At 41.0% G+C, this 21,733-nt stretch overlaps 1 protein-coding gene across 1 annotated transcript in view; it reads right to left on the reverse strand.

The window, feature by feature from the left end:
• sh3pxd2aa (SH3 and PX domains 2Aa) overlaps positions 1 to 21,733 on the reverse strand; it is a 108,760-nt gene that overhangs the window by 49,139 nt on the left and 37,888 nt on the right. Inside the window, exon 6 of the mRNA XM_062428114.1 lies at positions 6,824 to 6,849. Within this exon, the coding sequence (XP_062284098.1) occupies positions 6,824 to 6,849 (26 nt within the window). The remainder of the gene's footprint in view (positions 1 to 6,823; positions 6,850 to 21,733) is intronic.

Genomic DNA, 21,733 nt, shown 5'->3' on the forward strand with positions numbered 1-21,733 from the left:
GAGGAATGAAAACAGCCACCAAACAATGTAACTCTGACCATGACATAAATGTTTGCAGTGACAAATGACATTCGGGTGTAATAGAGCGGTAGGGGGGTAGTGATCTCTGTGTTAGACGGTAGCAATGACTTCCAAATTCCCAGCTGGAAGAGTGACACAGTGTGGGCGCTCGCTTCAGGGTGAGGTCAAATCACATCACTGGCCACATCTGTTCCACAGAGAGAGCTGTCACATCTGGGCTGTATGAATTCTCTTCTTCCTGTTAATCTCTATTCCGACTTTTTGTTTTAAACATCACCTCTTTCAGATTTAATGGAGAGGAGCACTCACACGTACATTGCCGTCACTCCACAGGGAATATCTCACACTGCTCTGTGATATGGAGATTGCTAAGCCTCGTGGAAGCTGGAAAAGACAACTATCTTTTTTTCAATCAATCGATACTCACTTTGCTATATCTTCAACATTGATGTTAAATGTGTGCTGGCATTATTATTGCTGCAATTAACCGCTCAATTTGATGTTTAAATGTGCAAATGTCAACACAGAGAGCAGTTATATTCTTATGGGTTCTTTACTGAGGGAGGTAGAGACGGTTGTAAGTGTCATATAAATGTGTCTATTTACAGAGGAGGTCCTGACATCCTAATTATCACTGACAGCTTAACAGATAGGTACATACACACACACACACACACAAACTAAACCTGCACTTGTAAAAACACAAACACACATATAAACATGTGGATAATGACACAACCCCCCTGCTGCCCCCCCTTCGAGTAAATAGGACTGGCCATTCTGACCTCAGTCTGAAATCATATCCACTGTGCCACGTAAACAAACTAGTGCCTGACTGACAACCTCAGCCTCCCGAGCCCAAACAGCACCCTCCTCCCCCCTCCTGCTCCTCCTCCTCTCCCGCTCAATCTGGCCCTCACATGGAGGAGTTCCATCTGCACTCTGTGAGCAGGGGAGGAGCGCGTAGCCGTGACCTCTGCAACTCTCTGGACCTGACCTTACCTTCTTAAAAAAACACGTCTGACATCTAGTCTCACGTTGACACAAGGTAAGATTAATTAGTGTTTGGATTCTATTGACATGCACTGAAAGAAATTGTAATTCTTTAAATCTATTGGATGAACTGATCTCAATTGTTTAACTGCACAGGGTTACACATGATAGATGGCCCTATGACCAGGGGACAGTAAAAGTTTATGCAGGGAAAACTGACTGGTAGGCCAGTAACAGCCAATCAAAGTTATGAGTAAACAGTGCAACCTTGCCACAAAGAAGCACCTGCGGCACCTCGCTGTCCTGCCTTGTTGGAAGAGACGCGCCTTTTCAAGGGTATAGAATCGGCAAGGTGGAGGTAGAGGTAGCCCAAGCGCCTGTTTATGTTACCCTACTAGCTTTGAGAGATGATGACAGAACATATAGCTGGTGTGTGTAATGTTACTGACACTAGATAGTTTGTATTGTTTCCCATTGATGTACCAGCTGTGAATGGAGCTATGATGCTGCAGCTGTGGGACATGAGCACACTCATCTGTGGTTGGATCTTATTTATGCTGTGTCCCCAGCTAATGTAGCATGTTGTGTCACCAGCTGTTATAGAGCTACTGTACCGTGCACATAATAGTAGTTTAATTGCTGTGTATAAATCACTAAAGTTACGGAAAAAAATAGTTATTTAAAAAATGTTTTAAGGGGCCAGTCAAAGTCTGATCTACTGGCCAAATGGGTATCATTTAAAAAATTACAGTACCAGTACCAATCCAAGTACCATTAAAGTGATACCAATACCATTTGGTACCCGTTATGTGAATAAAAGCATTACATTTCATAAAATGTCACCACTCCTCCACATCTAAATCATTTGATCTTTACACAAATGCATTTTGAAAGTCTTTAAACTATTAATATTTAATGCTTGTATTGATTGGCTGTGAGCAAGTCAACACAAATAGTCATATTTTCTAGTTCTGGGTGCAACAAGGACTGATTGCAGGTTTTGTTTGACGGGGGATGTTGCGATACTACTTGGTATCGCAACATATTTTGGTCAATACCTTAAAAGGTATCGAGTAGTGATATCCAGCCCTAGTCGGAATATTGGACTGCTTGTTCACCAAAGCATTACCATCAGTGACAATTTTGTGCACTGTAATACTCTTTTGTGCTGACTCTGTATGGCACAATAGAGTCAACAAACACCCAGTTTGCAGCTGATTTACATCCTGTTTCTTGATTACAAAAACACTACAGTTCTGAGGAACTGACACATTTCCAGCAATAACATTTTCTTTCGAATTAGCACCAGGAAGGCTGTTGCAAGAAGTGGTAATCACAGCTGAACAGACAAATAGAATGCCACAGTTAAGTGTTTGGGAAATACACATTTTTGTTTACTTCCTGAGAATTGGTGAGATTACTATCAACCTCCTGTCTGTGTATGAGCCAACTAGAACCAGGAGTGCATTAGCCATTAGCTTAGCATAAACACAGCTAGCTTGGCCCTGTTTAAACTTCAAAACTATGCCTAACAACTACAAGGCTCACTAAGAAACAATACACCCCACTAATCAGACATGCACAGGTATCTAAAAACAACAGTTTTATTTCATTTTTTCCTGTAATACTGAACTATTCCTTTAAACTTCAAAAAGGATAGCAATATAAAGCTCATAGAAAAGAGGCCAAAGTACTGGAGTTGGCACACAGTTTGAACAACAGCACTAACAGCAATGATTATATGATAGCAAATGAAAAGGAGCAACCACAGCTAGTGTATACTCTGTTTTCTGTCAACAGTGAAAAGGTTGTAAGTGGTTACTATACACTTAATGGAGAGTGTTCAAAAGTATCTCAGGGATTTCTATTGAGAGCAGAAGCTCAAATAAAACTTAGATGCAGTGCAGGATCACTGTAATCTCTCCTTTAAGGCCACGTGAAGTTTAATCCTGTATCCCTGTTCATTTATATGCCAAACATATGTCAAAAAATGAGTATTTTTGTCTTTTCTTATCCCGTAAAACCGTTTCAAATGTTTAAAGGGCGATAACAAAAGTTCTTCCAATCAAATGTGACTTTAGGCAAGTAGCTGGTCACACCGGTCATATATAACCACACTTCACTGTGTGCTGACAGTAGGAGCTAACAGAAAAATATGGAGAGAGATAGGAAGAGATGTGTTAAATGTGAAATAGAGACTATGAAAACTTTGTGCTTTCATTTCCAAAAATGCAACTGAGTTTTATTTAATTCTTCTCTCCCTTTCTCTTGATTTAACAACAGGTAAGGGAAGTGTATGTAGAGCCTGACCATAGCTCTTTTTCATCGCAGCTCTGTATCATGCTGAACTCTAAACCCATCCACTTTTTATAAGTCTGATAAAAAGCTAAGGATATGATTTAAATCTCTCTTGTAACTGTACATCACTCAAATATTCGGTTTATCTGAGAAACACATCATAGTACACAAGCCAAAGATGCTCTAACTTCCATTTCACTAGACTACACTACACTTAATGACAGATACAGCTACTACTTTATGTAGTCAGTCACCAACTCTGAATATATATAAAAACTTTGACATATCTGATGTATGAAAATTTCAATGTTCATGCTGTAAACTGTTACACACTCTTCATATGGAACTTCCCACTGAGAGAATGTGACACCTTACCTTCATTAAGGGGATAGTGATGATTCACTTTCCAGAACAGAGACATATTGCAGTTGTTACGTAACCATGCAAAGGTTTTAAAATAGACATTCATACAACCTCTTGACACACAGACTGACTTCACATCACTTGAGGTTATAGCAGAGGTCACTGGGTCAGTGGACTGGCCTCCAACCAAGCAACATCCAACAGATTTGGCTTGCCTGACACAAAGGGTATGAAAGCCTCCTGTTGCAAAGCATAATGTGCCATACTAAGGGGATGTAGAAAAAAAACCCACAAGCCTGCTTATCTGCAGAAGCAATCAGCTTCCAAGAAATCAAATCACTTTGAGGAATGTGGATGTCATTGAATTGGTAGTGAGCTCTCTCTTGGGCTACGACGAACCGATGCAGGATGGTCGTAGAGTTCCTGTGCTTTGAGTCCAAAAATAAAACTCTCCGTCATTTTTCAAGAGTGATTTACTTGAATGAGGCTGATGTGAACTTACAGTGCAACATATTAACTACTGTTGCATTAGTGTACTCCTACTCATTACAAAGCTAACTCTGGATATTTCCATTCAAAAATATCCAGACAAAGTAGTCTTTAATGACATCCGTAGCAATAGAGTCATATTCTCCATTAACCACTAACTATTTCCTGTATTTTCTCTTCAATAATTCATGAGAGGTATGACCGATATTCCCCTACATTTCCTCAGTCTACCTTGCCTTAAACAAACAGGGTTTCCAAGATGCATATATTAGTGACTCACATGTACCATTGCTTTTGTTAAGCAGCTATACTGTAGCTAATACCCTCTAAGAGCCATACATTTGCTAAGAGGACTAATGAGGCTAGAAATCCTTGACAGTAAAGAATGGATGAATAGTCTTATAGTCAAACAAGCCAGTTGCTTTGTGTTTTATTGGCCCTATGCTACGAAATTCACATGTTGAATAGAGTGGAACAGGTCCAGGACCTTTCAATGATTGGATGTTTTATACTATCTACTCAACCAAATTGCATATGTGGCATCCAATGGCAGTATTTCAGCTTGTGTTTACCTCTTAAGTCCAAAGAAATTACACCATACAGAAAGAAACAATACAATACTTATAAGCACATACCCTTAAAGACATCTGTGTTAAAGGAAAATCCTTCTGCCTTCTCTGTTACTGAATTATACTGAAGTATACTAGACATGATCTGGGCCTTCAAGGTATTCAGTGAAAGCCTAAGAAAAATATTGAAATTTTTGTACTCCTAATAAACATGTTTTTAAAACTATTTTTATTCACTGAAATAACAGTAATAATTGGACTAATACGTCTTGGCAAACGATGAACGGTGCTTGTGATGGTATCTGGATGAATCAGCGACTCCCTACCAGGGCCTTTAGTAGCTGTAACGAATGCCTGTGTAATTCAATTCAGTGTGGCCATGAATTTGATTTTGACAGTTGTCTTAGCCAATCATATTTTGATGAGTTATGGGCGGGACAATATCCCGACATCTTCCAGGCATTGTTGAATACTTAGTGGATAAGCGACCCATGAAAGTAGTCGACAGAAGGACAACGAATTTTAACTCACTAACCTAGTAACTTCCATTTCCATTTCTGCTGAATGAGAAACATGAATGTACTTGTTGCCTTATTCTGGGCAAAATTGGAAAAGAACACTGCAGGATATTTGGTTGAAGATGTTTCTGAAAATATATACCAACTCCAAACTTTCCATTATGGCTTCACTTGCCATAAGGATGCAGAACATTGTTGATTGCTTCATGCAGGTTGTTAACTGGTCTAATTGCGAGCATTGTGAATCTGTGGGCATTTGTATAGTTAAAACTGTAACTCTGATTTTAGGTTGACTTTTGTTCAATTTTATGTCTTAATTTTTGCTGTGTGTTTGACTCTATATTGGGCATTGAAGTGTTCAGGCACGGAAGTCAGTATAAAATACATAAATTGGTCATTAACTTTCCTATAGCTACCCTACAGTCATGACATATTGCAGTGAGAACTTAAATTAATTCCATAATTTTTATCACTTGATAATCAAAGTTTCTATGAAACATATTGTGAACCTTTGCATCTGTAGTTTTATTGCAAAGGAATAGGTTAATTAAGGCCAGTGAAAAATGGCCGAGCAAAGCTTACAAAGAGCTTGTGCCTTTTCCCATTTCACCTCAGGAGGTGTTGGCTTGTCAGTATGAGACATCTGATTTACATTTAACTTGTTTGTGTAGCATTGCTGCCTTAACTTCTGAAAGAGATATTAAATCTACATTGAAATTTCAAGTATATCTAAGATCAAACAAAAAAACTAAAGCACTGGATCCATCTTTAGCTGTTGAACAGTAGCTAATGATTATTCTAGGTATTTTACTTTTATTCTACTTAATAGATTTGTTCCATTTATTTTCATAAAATGAGACAGGCCTGGCCGTTTACATGTCATATATAAATATAGTGATGTCAGGATAGCCAGCTTTGTGCGACTAGTTTTCCAGAATCATTTTTTGTGTATTGTGAAGCCAGTTAGAGCAAATAAATCTTTAATATGCTGAACTTCCATGTGACAGGGCTCTGTCTATTATTTTATTGCTATGTTTGATTTTTTTATTTCCACATGTGGTCCTGTTGAAGGTCCAACATCCAGGGCCAAGTTTAGCCACTGCTAGACACCTGTCACAGAAAAAGATCTGGCTTGGACTTCAGCTGAAGACTCAAAGGCAAAGAATCCTTTCAAATGTCCCGACTGCCACAGCAGAGAATAATGCTTTCTTGATAGGATGTGCGTTAACGACTCTATTTTGACATCCTGAGGAACTGAGGACTAGGAAATTCTTAAACCCCACCCTGCAAAGAAGTCAACCACCAGAAGGAGAGTGAGTTTGACAGATTCTTGAACCACCCCGAAACACAGCTGACAGTTAGTCAGCGTCCAGCAGCAGGATGAGTAGACAAACCACACACTGACATCACATGGATAACAGATAAGTCACAGAGAGGGTTTAAGAGTCATACGTCATGAAGTATAACGTCTCCCCTTAGATCTCACGGAGTAGTTCTATATAGAGCAACAAGTTGAAGCAGGGGGGGGGTGAAGTTTAGAGAAGGATAGTGAAGAAAAAACCGGTGACTTACCCGACTTGCGCTTGGATCCATAGTCCCTGAGGGAGAAACAACACAAGAGGGACATGGTTAGTGACAGAAGATGTCACTCAGTCAACAACAAAGCATGCGGTCACCTCTTGTGGATTTCTGATACTCCTAAACAGCAAAAACTGGCAACTGCACTGACGCATAAAAGTGTGTGCGCAATCGGCTTTAGCACACTAACAAATGCATGTGTTGCGGGAGAAAGAGAGAGAGGTAGGGAGTGAAGGATGGAGAGAGAGAGAGAGAGAGAGAGAGAGAGAGAGAGAGAGAGAGAGAGAGAGAGAGAGAGAGAGAGAGAGAGAGAGAGAGAGAGAGAGAGAGAGAGAGAGAGAGAGAGAGAGAGAGAGAGAGGGAGGGAGGGAGGGAGGGAGGGAGGGAGGAAGGGATGACTTTGGCCAGCTGCCCGTACTCCCTGCAACAGACACAAATTAGTCATGTGACTCCAAAGCGGCACCACCATCCTCTTCCTATACTCCTTCTCTTTGTCCCTCCCTCCTTTCTATTTTGCCCCGTCAGAGAAGAAGACCACCTCTCCCCACATTTGAAAGGAGGAGGATCACTTTAAGATGCCTTGCTTAATGGATTGTAATGGGATTATGTCACAAGGCTAAGCTATAGATGGGTGGGGGGCTGGGAAAAAAAGAACATGTGTGAGGTTTGTTGTGCTGAGTGTTCCTGCCCTTGTCAATAGTAACTTTCGGACTCAGGCAGTATGGTGATTGGGTTAGGAGAGATAGACGGAGCGAGAGACCAGGTGAAGCCAGGATGTGCTATTTATAGAAATGCAGACCTGACAACCTGTCTGTCGTTGCTCCCCGTTTTCCCTCAGTTTCCTCCTTCTTCCTCCTGTTCTATTTCTCTCTTTCTTGCAACTTTAAAATCAATTTGTCCTTCCAGTTTCCCAAGGGCTAATCAAAACCCTCATCTCACCTCAAATTTAGCCTTGTCATCCCACTGCAGTACAGCAGAAAATCAGACGAAGGCTGAGCAATGAAATCGATGCCAAAAGATGGTGTAGCGAAGACCTGAATCTCGCTATAACATGTAAAATACTCATTCACATTTAAAAAAAATATCTCCACCATAAAGGCACTAATATCAACCCCCAGACAGCATCAAGGGATATGGAGACCAGGAGGTGAAGTGGTTTGTGGATGACTGATTATAACACAACTCTCATTTCAAGAGGAGCACCAGATTGCAGGTGATAGCTGTGGGTACATATCTGTATAGCAGAGAGATGTGTGTGAGGTATGTAGGTGTGTGGAGGAAAGATGGAGTGGATGTAAAGTCGGTGAATTATGCCCACCGGCAGGCCTGGTCTGTAAATGATCCCGGTTGTTCCCCTAAGATTCAGAGCATCCTTGATTGGGACAGTTGACCTGGTTGGCCCCCTGTGAAACAGCCCATTTCATTAATGAGCGACCTCTCATCTTGCCAGGTATGATGCAGAGCAAAACAGACCCGTAATATTTCACTGCAGTGCCAGAAGAGCAGAAAATGCTCAGGGCAGCATAGCCGGCGGTCAAGGTAGTGCTCTCTCTCAGCATGAGGTTAATGAAAACATCCTCTTGGATCTCACTGCGGCTGCACTCAAGCTAATAAAAAGGACGGTCCCTCAGTGCAAATAAATACATAAGAAGACACGAGCACAAGTGTGAGGGCAGACGGACAAGATATCACATGTGTGAACATCAGCCATGTTTCATTTGCGATACAATAGCTGAGGCTTTTTTAGTGTCACTATTCTTGTCCTAGCTCTTTTTATCTCTCTCCCTTCATCCATCCCCCCTGTGATCTGATGTGATCTATCTGTTTGTGACTGGCCACAGCAGATGAATGAAGTCTTTATACCGACCTCTCCACCGAGATCCCTGTGTACTAGCAACCAGAATATGCTTCATTGTCACCAAAGTGGGACAAAGAGAGAGCAGGACTTGACCCCTCGCCTCAACCCATCCATCTCGAGCCATGCTGGACGACGACTTTCAATGAGTTGTGTACTGCAGAATATGTGGATGTGTTTCAGTGGAAAGTATGCTGTGGACAGACTCAGCCTCAGAGTTGGCAAGATATTTGCCAGGATGTTTGCCCTTTTCTCTTGAGGCTTGCCACAGTGGGATTAAAGATGCTGATACCACCCTCTGTTCGAGTGCAAGGGAAAAGTTTATATTTCCAGGGAATTTTAACTGCTGTGTTCACGTTTCCATTTGCCCAGTACTCTTTTCTTACTAAACTATTGCTCACTGCGACACATTGTCAAACATATGTAGGACCACTTGACATTTGTTTGGTTTCTGTTGTCAAAAAGTATTACGAAAGATGAGGTCTAATATTGGGAAAAACATAAATCTAACACAAAGCAAGTCTTACTTTCATGACATAACACAAACACTTATTTTAGATGCTGGAGGTCTAATTTTGGAGTATAACACACTGGTTCTTAAGTCAAAGAAGCCTCCCATAACTAGAAAACTCTATTCTATTTTATTAGTTTCACTTCTCAATATAAAACATTACTGTTCATCGTATCCATCTTTTTGTCCTGGTCTACCCCATCTAAAACTTAACAGGGCAGCAGCGACTCAGGTCATCTGGTCAAGAGGCCTCCAAAACAGCTTTTACAGCTGCTTGCAGAATCAGCAGCTAGGACTATTTGTCCCTTTATAAACCTGGTTGCCTGGTTTACTAACACCTATAAGTGAACTGTGATTAAATAACTTTCCCTCCTATTTATTTTTCACTATATTTACTATTTATCTTGTATTTATTTTTTCAGAAGTGGTACAGAATCTGGTACGGAGTTGAGCAACCAAACAGACAGTGTTGTAGACAGTGTTGTATTAGCCTAGTGAGTTAGTTGTTAGATGTGACAAACAGATAAAAACCTCCTACCTGTCTTTACAAGTTCCTCTCTAAGACAGCATTGTGCTTCTACAAAGCTCTGTTTTGGATTACACCAATTTGGACTATTGTCAGATTCAAATGGAGTTATAATGATATATGTTTTGTACTGGTGGGCCACCATATCATTGGTCTATGATCAGATTTATTATTTTTATATGTGAGAAAGCCTTTCCAAAGCAAATATAGAACAAAAACAAAGCCTATGTCTTGGGTTGGGTTCGGGTCTCAAAAGCGGGTTTAGCCAGGTCAGGTCTCAAAGGCATGCGTGAAAGATATTTTGTGTTTACCAACCATGTAACTCATATTGGGAAAAGTCAAAGTTAATCTACTAGCCAACAAGGCAGATAATTCATTATATTGAGATGCCATTGTGCTACATTAAGCCAGCATAATAGTAGAACGCAATGTGAGTACTGGCACCAAACCCATGGCTAATCAGATACTACAGTTATAATGCTATATGTTTTGTGCTGGTGGGCCACCATATCGTTGGTCTATTTACAGATTTATCATTTTTATGTGTGAGAAAGCCTTTCCAAAGCAAGCATAGATCAAAAAAGCCTCAGTCTTGGGTTCGATTTGGGTCTCAAAAGGCAGGTTTAGCCAGGTCAGGTCTGAAAGGCAGGGTGGACCTGGTTCAGGTCTCAGTTTTAGGCCTATGCAGAACTCCAAAAATGGAAAGGTTTGCTCAGAGTATATAATATGTATATATATGACCGTTAACCAAAATACAATTGATCCTGATGTGTAAAAGGATTCCTCCTTTGTCCTCCGAACTACAACTGTACTTTAATATGCATGCCGGATGCCTGCTGGGTTAATTGAACAAGCTAACGGTAAATGATCTACACAGAGCGACAATACAATAGGTCTAAGTGTGGGACCTGGAAACTGCTAGTTGTAACTTATCAAGGAGGTGAGGACAGGGGCCAATGAATGAGTTTTGTTTAGTCGAAAACAGCAGCAGCATGAAAAGTACTTTGCTGTAGCCAACTCCCAGAGAGCCTGTTAAGCTATTCATGCTGTGCATGGTTTGAAAGGCAAACACGACCTCGAAGCTCTATAAACAAGTCCCAATCAGGAGAAAGGCAGAGGCGTAAGCAGTTTCTGCTCCAGCTGTAGATGTCTGCACAAATCACTCAACCCTTGAGGTGCGGGACTAAACTTAAGCTGAGCAGTATTTGATTTGTTAGGGTTAATTCTTCTTGATAAATGATCAAATGCAGTCATATAAGGTACATCTGTTGAAGCCCTATGTTAATCCTAACACATACAATGACTAACGATTGGATCAATAACATGTTTTTTTCAGTGTTGTCATGGAAAGCAGGTTTAAAGCAAAGGTTAACTTGTATCACATGTAGGTGGTAGTTAGCATTAGACGTTCACAAAAGGGCTTTAGAAAAACGTGACTGCTTGACATCCAAGCATTAGCCTACTAACACAGCCTAGGGAAAACATTCTAGTAAACACAACAGCACATTAGCCATGCTCATAACTAGCAGTTAATTAGCACCAAAATAAACCCAGTTTCCAGCAAGAGGAGACATCATTTCTGTAACAAAGTAAAAGCAAAGCAAGATGTTTAGCTTGTCAGTTAACAGCTAACATTCAGCATTATATTGTCACATGCCAGTGAGAGTGCAGCTGACTATTTTTGGTTTTATTTTTAGAGGTATGGTTTTGGAGGCATCTGTAAAACATTAGGGCACAAATGAGGGGCAGACTGGGGCAAAATACACAGGGAAGGTGGGAGGAGGTGGGAGGATGAAGAGGGAGAGCAGAAACACGGGGTCCACACTCTATCCAGTGACCCGAGTCCCCGAGGCTGAAAACAAACTCTTCCCTTGAGAACTGAGCAACCAGCTCCGGCTGCCAGCTCTTTCCCTACATCTCCTAGAGGTATGGAGAGGAGGAAGCAAGGGGTGAAAGGCGACGTGGAGAATACATACTGCAGTGGTGGAGAGAGGGGAGTTTTATGTGGCTAGATGGAATCTGAAGGACACTTTATGTAGCCAGCAAAGAAAGAATTGTTATTCTTGTGTCAGAAGACTCACTGTTTTTTTCTTAAGTGTATCTGCTAAAAAAATGTGTTTAAGTATAATCTGTAACATATGAAGAACATAGAGAATGTCTAAGTCTTTAAATCCTGCCAGATCATTTTCATTTTCACGCCGACACTCACATCAATAGTATCCAATTAAAGATAGACAATTCAGGTATCTGCAGTGATGCTACTAACAGTGATAAATTAAAATTACATTTAAAAAATGGTCTTGATTGCTGTACAAACAAATGAAATAAAAAATGGAAGTTATTTTGACAACTCAGCTAAAAACGTGTGTGTGTACAAATCTGTCAGACGTAGTAAGGAAGGTATGCATATCCTTAGCAAAAACATCAACAGATGGGCCAGCAGCATACATAAACACACACACTCACACACACATGTTTTGTCACACTTTTCATCACATACTGACGTTTCGTCACAGTGTATTCACGGACCGCAGCTCCGTGAAGAAAGGGCAACTTCCATGCACATCTTATCGGTTCCAGAGCTCCGAACTCTCGACATTGATTGTCAAGCCAAAACAGATGTGAGTGGGTATCCTGAGGCAGACCATGTGGTTTAAGGGTCAGGCAAGTCAGATGACTACACAAGTGTTTGAAAGTGTTTGTACACAACACACTTAGGAATCTGTGTATTGCAGCAAATTCTTCAACCTCACACTACTACTTAAGTTGAAACGATGAGTAAATCCTGTCTTTTATACTGTCAAGCTTCACTTATTCCTCTCCTATATGTCTACAGCACATAGGAGTGCTGCTGAACTAAGATGAAGCTAACTTTTAAGAACAAAATGAGGTTGTTAGCCGTATTAAGCCTCCTAAAGAAAAGCCCTGATTCAATGGTACACAATTCTGTTTCTATCCACCCACATAAAGAATAAGTCAATGCTTGAACTGACTTATTGAGATGTCATTCTATCCCTTCTGTATAGGGACATTGCTTCCATCTGCTTAGACAGTGAAATCATCTATACAAAGATTTTTGAGAGACCAATCTTGAAAAAAATGAAAAGCTACATCAATAACAAATATTTAATGGTGCAAAACGATGATAAAAAAATAATGACATTGCTTCTAAAAGATTTAGAGCGACTAACATGAGCAGCATTCATAATATTATCAACATCAGTTTTGTTCTGTAGACAATTGTAATTTTTTTTTTTACTATATTCTTTACACAGACATTATTCTGTGGCTTAAAATGATAAATGGAGCGCTGGTCTGTGTCCATGAGAGCAATGGATTTATTCATTAAGAGCATATGAGTGGGTTGGTAGATAAAGGGGTAATCAATGTGTTTACAAGTATTAGCATAATGGCTGCAAGTTAATGACTCTCAATGGCCCCCTGCTAGGGCAAGCCTGCAAGACCAGTAAATAAACACTTCCTTAGATTATACTGTAGCTTCTCTCTCTCTCTCTCTCTCCCTCCCTCTCTCAGCTTGTCTCTGCACCTCATATCCCAGCTCATCCTTAAGCATTGCCATATCCAGACCTTAGCCTTAACCTTACCATCCATAGGCCAACCTCCTCTATAAGCCCCTCAAGAGCCCCAAATTCCCCTTAGCCATCCCCTGTCTGTTACCCTTCATGGACACGACAAGGCTTAAACCCACTGTGGGCATTAACGCTCCAGATGGGGTTCAAAGAATCAATTAACCTCAACACAATTCTTGTATACTATATATATATATATATATATATATATATGTTTCAGATATGCAAAATAAATTGCAGAAGAATGTTTACATATAACTTTCGTCTTAGCCAATTGCAAAATTAACTTATATATGGGTGGGTGGTTAAAAATATACTTTGGTAAGTACTTTTTCCTGTTATTACTATGCTTACATCTAAAAAACTATTGTCATTATAAAGGTTATACCTCCTCTTTTTCCTGTCCAAGCCTTCATACATATTCTTGTTGCCATACTTTAAGTTATAAAGCTTGTCTAATACTGTTTTCATGCTATAAATACTTCCAATATAAACTTGTTTGACCTTAAAGACTTTAGTATGCTTCAAATGAGCAAATCTATTAATACTTATTGTGAACGGCCAGACTCAAGGAAGATGAACACATCATGTGTCGTTTCACAGTGTCGCATTTGTTGATACAGAAGAATGAAAAGCTAGAGTTTGAGTTTCAAGTTCAAATCCTTGATATACTTTCTCACCCCCAAACACCTGCCTAAAGAGGGCGTGATTATTGGATTGTGATCGCTGGTTTCGAAAAGTTTGAAGAATTGTTGATTTATCCCTGAAATTCCAACATCCAAAAGGTGCAGGAGGTACTTTGTTGTACTTAGTTGGAAGCATGCTGACTTCTTAAACCTACACGCAAATCCCTATCCATATATTGACCTACTGCTCAGCTTCAGATGACCACTGGGTAATGAAGAAAGGGGAATGTAGCCTTTCTCAAACAGTACTGAGGAATATAAGTGGTTTGTACAAGCACGTCAACCTATGATATGTAGAAAAAGATAAAGGTTTCAAAAGGTTTTTAAAGGTTAAATAAAGACTTTCTGTCAGTATCAGTGACACTTATGCTCCCATACTCTACCCCCACTACGTAACACAAACCCATTATCACCCACTTATTCCTAATTAGCCCAAAAACACCAATCTGTCTTCCTCCCGTCACAGGGACGACCCAGCTACTTAAGCGATCTCCTGTCGAGAGCCCGAAAGCTGACCAATCGGCACAAGTTCACGACTTATCCTGGTAATAATCTGATAATCTTGCAGCATCTCTCTCCTCGAGGCACAAGCCAAGGTCGATCCCTATTGTTATTCATGGAGAGGGTTGTGAGGGGGGGCATGATGAATGATGATAACATCACCCGTCTCTAACAGTAAGGTAGCCTATGGGAGGGCAGTGGCCACTATTTTCATCACGGCTCAAATGCGGTATGCGCATATTAATGGAGAAAATTTGTCAACGTTATGGTCTGCAGTGGAAAGATAATGCCATTTAGGCTGATAGTTATATGATTGCCTACCACAGGCCCAGACAGATAAAACAAATCACGGCCCACATCCCATGCAAATTGACTCAATAAAAATGCAAGATGCCAGAAAAAAATGCTAAGAGGAGAAAAAAAAAAAACATGTCTCACAAAAGAGACAAGACGGAGGGGAGACGGGAGGAGGGGGGTGTCTAGTAAGCTTTGGAGAGGCGAGAAATTCCATCCAGTGGAAATACATCTCACACAGGAAGAGAGACGGGCCAAAACGGTCATAAATACAGTAAAAAAAGAGAGGGAAAAAGAGACGGAGAAAGACTTGAGTATGCGACCAGACAGTGGATATTTTTATAAAAGGGAAGGGAAGCCCTGGGTAGGGGGACAAGAGATCGCACCAGTGGTTGAACTGGAAACAGCGGCTGAGGGTGCAGAGGGCCTGAACTCTGTTTGTATCTGTTTGTATTGTGAAGTACGCCACCATGTGGAGACTTAGTAGAGGGTGAAATAAGAGCTCATCTAGTTGGGTGGAAAACTACTATTCCGACTTCTTCTTCTAGACTCTTTAAAGTATCAGATTCACATTTCTTAAAGTCTGTCTTTGAACAACACTCATGTGACAATATGTACATTACTGTAATACCTCCTGTCCATACTGGCTGTGAAAGATGGTGACTCCAATGTAGAAGATAGGTGGGTATCTGAAGAGCTACAACTGCAGTTTTTCAAAGGAAAAAAGCTTAGAAAAAGAGTCTGAAAAATACACATAGTGGAGCTTTTATATATATATACATTTTACCCCATGCAGTAAACATCTTGTGACCCCTTAGTTTCATCTGTTTTGGGGTCCCCAACTCATGGATTGGAAACCAATTGATGTAGAGGGTATGACACTCAATGTAAGCTGCTCTGTAGATGAGTTTTACTCCTTGTGTTTAAATGTGCTTTAAACGTCTACAAACTGGAGCACCCTGAGGAGCTGAATGGTTACAGCACATGCCACATAACCACAATGTCCCTGGTTCAACTCTGGCTTGGGACCCTTGTTGCAAGTCATACCTCTCACTCTCCCTCCACCCTCGTTTTCTGGCTGCTTCTCCACTATCAGCTCTCCTTTCAAGGCAAAAAATGCCCAAAAATATATCTAAAATAGAGTCTACAAACTGTTTAGATATGTGCACAGCAAGTATGTGTTTTGACACCCGATCAGGTCGTTTCTTTCATGAGTTTCGTGCGCCCCGGGAAAGTTACATCCATGTTTTTGTAGTTGTTATTCTACAGGACATCCGAACGCATCAAAAGGCAAACAAAAAGACCAGGGATGCGTCTGAAGCTGCATTTAAAATACATCAAACATCAAGGGCGCTTGGCTTCAAAAAGGACCAAATGATTGCACAAGAGTGACATCAGCTTGGAGTCCCATTTTCCTCCCCTCCTGAGCCGCAGTACTGTTCTCTGCAGACAGGGGTCAGTATTACTCAAACATGAGCAGAGAGGAGAGGAAACTGTGGCTGATAGAGGAGTCTGGGTGCCTTTATGAGATTTGATTGGCATGGGATTGATTCCTGTGCTGCTCTGCGAGGTGCACGGCTCCTTTTTTCTTCTAATCAGATCATAGTCAGAAAATTCAATATTACATTCCAGGGTAGGAGATGCAGCCTGGCTATTGTCAAGGCATTACTCCTTTAATAAGATTTTATGGAGAAAGGACAAAGTATAAAAATAAGAGTTTGATCCAGTGATAGAAATGTCTCTAAAGGTCAAAAAGTACACATCCTTTTAACCTTAATGCCAATATAATCTTGTTTATTGATATATTTTTAAGTCAGAGCACCATTGGCCTTGCACTCCCATGTTTTTGACCTCCTCACCTCCCTAGAGATCCACTTCCTCCTCCTCCTCCTTTCCTTCCTGCTTCTCCAGGAAGTGATGAAGTGGACACATTTCATCACCCTGGTAGCTACAGCTGTCCCAGCCTGCTCTATTCATCACCCTCGCGTACAGTCTGGCCCTCCCCAAAGCTATTACTGTAGCAGGCCTAGACAGAAGTCCCCCCCTCCCTCCACCCCCTCATCCTCCAGACACACACACACACACACACACCCTCTACCTCGACAACACCCTGTGAGTAAGTATGCGAGCGTACAATTGAGTCAGACGCCGCACCGGGGTGGGTGAATGGGTGCATCCGTGTAAGATGGTGAGAGAAAAATAAATAAATAAATAGATAACGCTGGAATAACCCTGACAACAACAAAGTGCACACAGAGGCTCACACTGCGCCCCTGTAACACAGAGGGAGACCAATTTAGTCCTCTTTCTCTATGGGTACGAACACAAACAAAACCATTTTTTTCGAAATATTGCTGCGTGAAGCGTACAACTGCTTTCTTGAGATGGGTCGATAAATGCTCACACATGAGAGCATGTACGTATGTATATTCACACACACACACACACAAAACCTCCCGCAGGACACACGCTCGGCTGACCACTCCTCACAATTCTGACACGCTTTAAGTGTTTAACCCCCTCGACGCCGCGCTGTACGCTCCTCGTGTTGTGGCCGCGTGGCCTCCAGTGAGTGCTATTGATCCTTATTGTGAAGGGAATGGAGCGGGTTTATCCATTAAGGTTGAGTGAGTCTGTCGCCTGTCTGCTTCTCGCAAGCAGACGGAGTGGAATAGACAGATGACTGGGAGGAGAGAGAGAGAGAGAGAGAGAGAGAGAGAGAGAGAGAGAGAGAGAGAGAGAGAGAGAGAGAGAGAGAGAGAGAGAGAGAGAGAGAGAGAGAGAGAGAGAGAGAGAGAGAGAGAGAGAGAGAGAGAGAGAGAGAGAGATAATTGAGGTGGGAGACTGGAAGAGGGAAGGAGCAGCAGAAAGAGAGAGAGGGAGAGATGCTTCCAAGCTCCTGGATAATAAAGAGGAGAGCATGAGTGCAAGATATGAGGAGAGAGGAAAAAGTTAGGAGAGGGAAAGGAGAGAAATTGAAGGAGAAGGAAGATTCTCGTATTCTGAAACACAATAAAAGTCACGAAAATCCTTTCATTTCTTACAGAGTTGATAAATCCAGTAAAGTAGACAGCCAAGCTGATGAGAATACTTATCCACAGCTGGACTTTTTACACTTATTAGCAGTTTTTCACACTTCCTCGCTCCGCTTCCAAGAACTGAAATTGCATGAGAATTTGCTGTCATTCAACCGCTTTCTAATTAGCACTTGTCAGCAAATGATGTTGACTCATCAAAACGACGCTCCATTATGCGGGGTAAGAGGGAAAAGCTGCGATAAAAGAGACAAACTTTTGACTGTTTCGGAATATTCAGATATTATCATGGTCCGTCGGCGGCGTTTCATACATTTTTAACGAGCGGCTGGAGCTAAGACGTCTGCCGTGTGAAATCATTTCAATTTGGATAAGGGAAAGCGGAGCGTCAAGCACTTTAACTGTCGGAGAAGTGTTTTCAAAGAGACAGCTACTATTAACAAAAGAAAAATGATGAGGAGACACTACTTTCAGAGGAATTGCGGTCTCATCTTTTGTTCACCACATCGTCTATTCACTCTTTGGTTAGTATCTCTGATTCGTGATCATTCTGCAGAAAGTAAGTACCCTGTGGATTTTTTGTGTCAACACAGAGTAAAGGTGGTTGTATACTCCATCATGCTTGTAGGACAGTGGAAAAGTGGAAAAGCCCATTAAACCCCCTCCCCATGCTGTAAGCGGAGAAGTCGATATTCTCACCCTCTTCAGGCCGGTGATGGGGCGACTGTGCAGAGGTGAGAAAGGGTTTCTCTCTGTGTTTTCGTTCACGGCGCAGCTATTTCTGTCACTTTTCATGTGAACAAACAAGAGCAACGGTATATTGTCTTTTCAGGAGAGACTGTCTGAGAATATGTCCCAGTTTTTAAACAATATTGCATCTCTTCTACCCCCCTCCTCTTTTATAACAGTTGGCTTTTCACACGTTTGGGTGAAGCCGTTTAGAACAACTATAAACACACAATTAGTAGTTTCTGGTCATTTTTAGTTACACATAATCACACAGTATTTGTGTTAAATTTAACACAATATGTGTTGTCCCTGAACACACTTGCCACAATTTTTAACACATCTCTTTTTGCAGTGTACAAGTGTGTGGCAGAGTATGTATCTGCCCTCTGTTTGTATTTTCTTATTATTTTGCTTTATATAGGATGTTTCTGGTCATCAACCTTTGGACAGTGGGTGTGTAGCCTCCAGCTAATAACAAGGCGTACAAGGTGTGAGGTTGGAACTAGCTTACACCATTGTCTCCATATCTCTCTTCTGCTCCGCTCTGCTCTCTGTCTCTGTGTCATGGATGTATAAAGATCAGCAGGTCTGTGTGTCTATTTGAAAACTGAGCTACTAACACTAGCAAAGCTGCAACTTCCCAAAGGTGTTTGTGCTTCCGAACACAACCACCATGAAACAATAACATTGTATTCATCTGATTCATGGCTTTCTTCTCACCAGCGCCGCTCGCTCTCGTAAGTAAGAGGGGCCAACTTTGAATGTTGTGTGTTTACAATACAAACATCAGCTGACAAATCCTGCATACTATAACTTTAATATTTACATTCAGTGTTGTGTGTATCCTTGATGCATTGCTACATTTCTTGGCACATCACTGCCACTAACTGTAAATCAGTGCAATACTTTGGCCTGTGCAGTTATGATACAAAATGTGTGCTTAAGTTTGTGCTAGTAGAACATGAGATACAAACAAAACAGGGACCTACTTATCAAAATATTGACTATAGCAACACTAGCGGTCTAAACACAGCGCGCCTTTAATGCAAGATATTCAATTGAAGGGTTTACAGCTGTATTATTTAGGGAAATGATATCAATCTTTTGGAGGTTAGAAATACTTGATTAGGACACACACACACACACACACACACTCACACACACACACACACACACACACACACACACACACACACACACACACACACACACACACAGTTATGTTTAGAGTTTTACATATAAAACACAAAGAAAAAAAAAGGAGATATTAGGGAAGAACATCAGAACACTTGGATGTAATAGATGATCTGACACACACACACACACACAAAAGATGGATTAATATTATTCTTCACCAGTCCATCCTTCTCTGGGTTTCAAATCACTTTTCTGCCCCCACAGCCCAACGTAAAAAAAAAAAAAACCACACAAAAAACCACACACTACTATAACACACACACACTCTCCAATCATGGCTCTAAATCAATGGCCAATCTCATTCTTGAACACACTCCCCCATGATTCATTTTCATTTAGCAGATGCATTATGGGTAGGGAATGGAGGGAACCCATCCAATTTAGCCCCGACACCGAGCCGAGTCCTCTGGATCATGACGTCTTACTAACCATTAACTGAGCGATCTTTTTTTTTCTTTTTTTTTTAAACAGAGAGCGGGCACTTCACCCCCCTGAGTATTTTCTCCTTTTATTAAGACGGAGTGAAAGCCTGCAGGGATACTAAGGAGCCAGAAAAAGGTTCTGGCTCCATTTCATCTGAAGCCGACCGGGGGTGGAGTGCTTCCTGAGGTCTCGACAACTACTCCATCTGTGGGTTCAAACTATCAAACTACAACTGCTCCGCTACTTTACAGCTTCAGTGTATTCTTTGTTTTTGGATAAGTATGTTAAAAAGCACTCGACAAAAATGAACATCAGGAATGAGAATATGTCGTTTTAACATGTGTGTGAATGGAGGACAATTGACTCAGCAATGTGATTGGTCAGGGTTCAACGCTTGTGGTCTTCATCAAAGCCCATGCTGCCTCAAGTGACATCACCTTAATACACAGGCTTAAAATAACTTTCTCATGTATGCAGCAGTACTCCCAAGACCTGTAAAAAGTCTGCCCTTTAAATATGTTATTTATTTTCAACTCAAGCATTTCCAATTAACACACAGCTAATCTGGACTATTCAGAGCTTTGTTACTTGTCTCATGCTGCTGTTAAAACTTAATATAAATGTGCTGACTGCCAGAGCTGTCACTATTTTGCATTCAACTGAATGTGACACAATGTTTTAGCAATTTTTCTAGTTGTAGCGGTGTAAGAAAAAATGTACTCAAAAGACAGAACAAGGCCTTTCCTATATGTCATTTTACTGTATTATTATGACTGAGGCATTCAAGTGTAAATTTCTTTAATAAAATAAACCTAATAAAAAAATTCAAATTCAAATTCATCTCCTTATGACGTCCTGCTGCACTCTGATTATGGCAAAAGTTGCAGTTAAACTCCTCTGGATTAAAGTGCTGCTTAATTCAAGTGCTGCTCCGGTATAGCACTTGAATGATTTTCCTCCAATTTATCTAATCAAAAGTTCTTGGTATCCCTTGGTGACAGAGTACGTGCTCCTCTGACATGTGGAGTTCCTCAAGGGTCAATCCTCGGACCTGTCTTATTCTGTGGCAGTGCCTCTTTACAGTTTCATGTAATGATCCTTCACTAACTTTTCCCCATAGTAGAACTTCTGTGTAAAAATCTGTGTTATTTCAGTGGATGGAAAATAAATTGCATAAAATGAGCCTGTGTACTACTGTGTGTGTGTGCCACAGATGGGAGCTAACTGACTGAATAGCGAAGGCAGCGTGTGCGCACATTATCGATGCTCTACATGAATGGCCCCGTCTCCCACAACTCCTGACAACAAGATTCATGTGATTTCTTTATGTGCCGAAAATACACTGGCATATACAGGACAGAGAGAGAGAAGGGGGGAAAGAAAAGAGAGAATGATGTTCATAGACAGAAAGAAAAAAAAGGATTGGAAGAGATGAAAGGTGTAAGTCAAATGTGAGGCAGAAAGACAGTGAAAGAGGGATGCGAAGAGCCGCGTGGACAGCGAGGAAACGAAAGCTGTTGATCAAAGAAGGATCGTGGCGGCGGCGGTGTTTATAAC

Source organism: Scomber scombrus, chromosome 2, assembly GCF_963691925.1.
Source record: "Scomber scombrus chromosome 2, fScoSco1.1, whole genome shotgun sequence".
In the NCBI taxonomy this organism is placed as follows: Eukaryota; Metazoa; Chordata; class Actinopteri; order Scombriformes; family Scombridae; genus Scomber; species Scomber scombrus.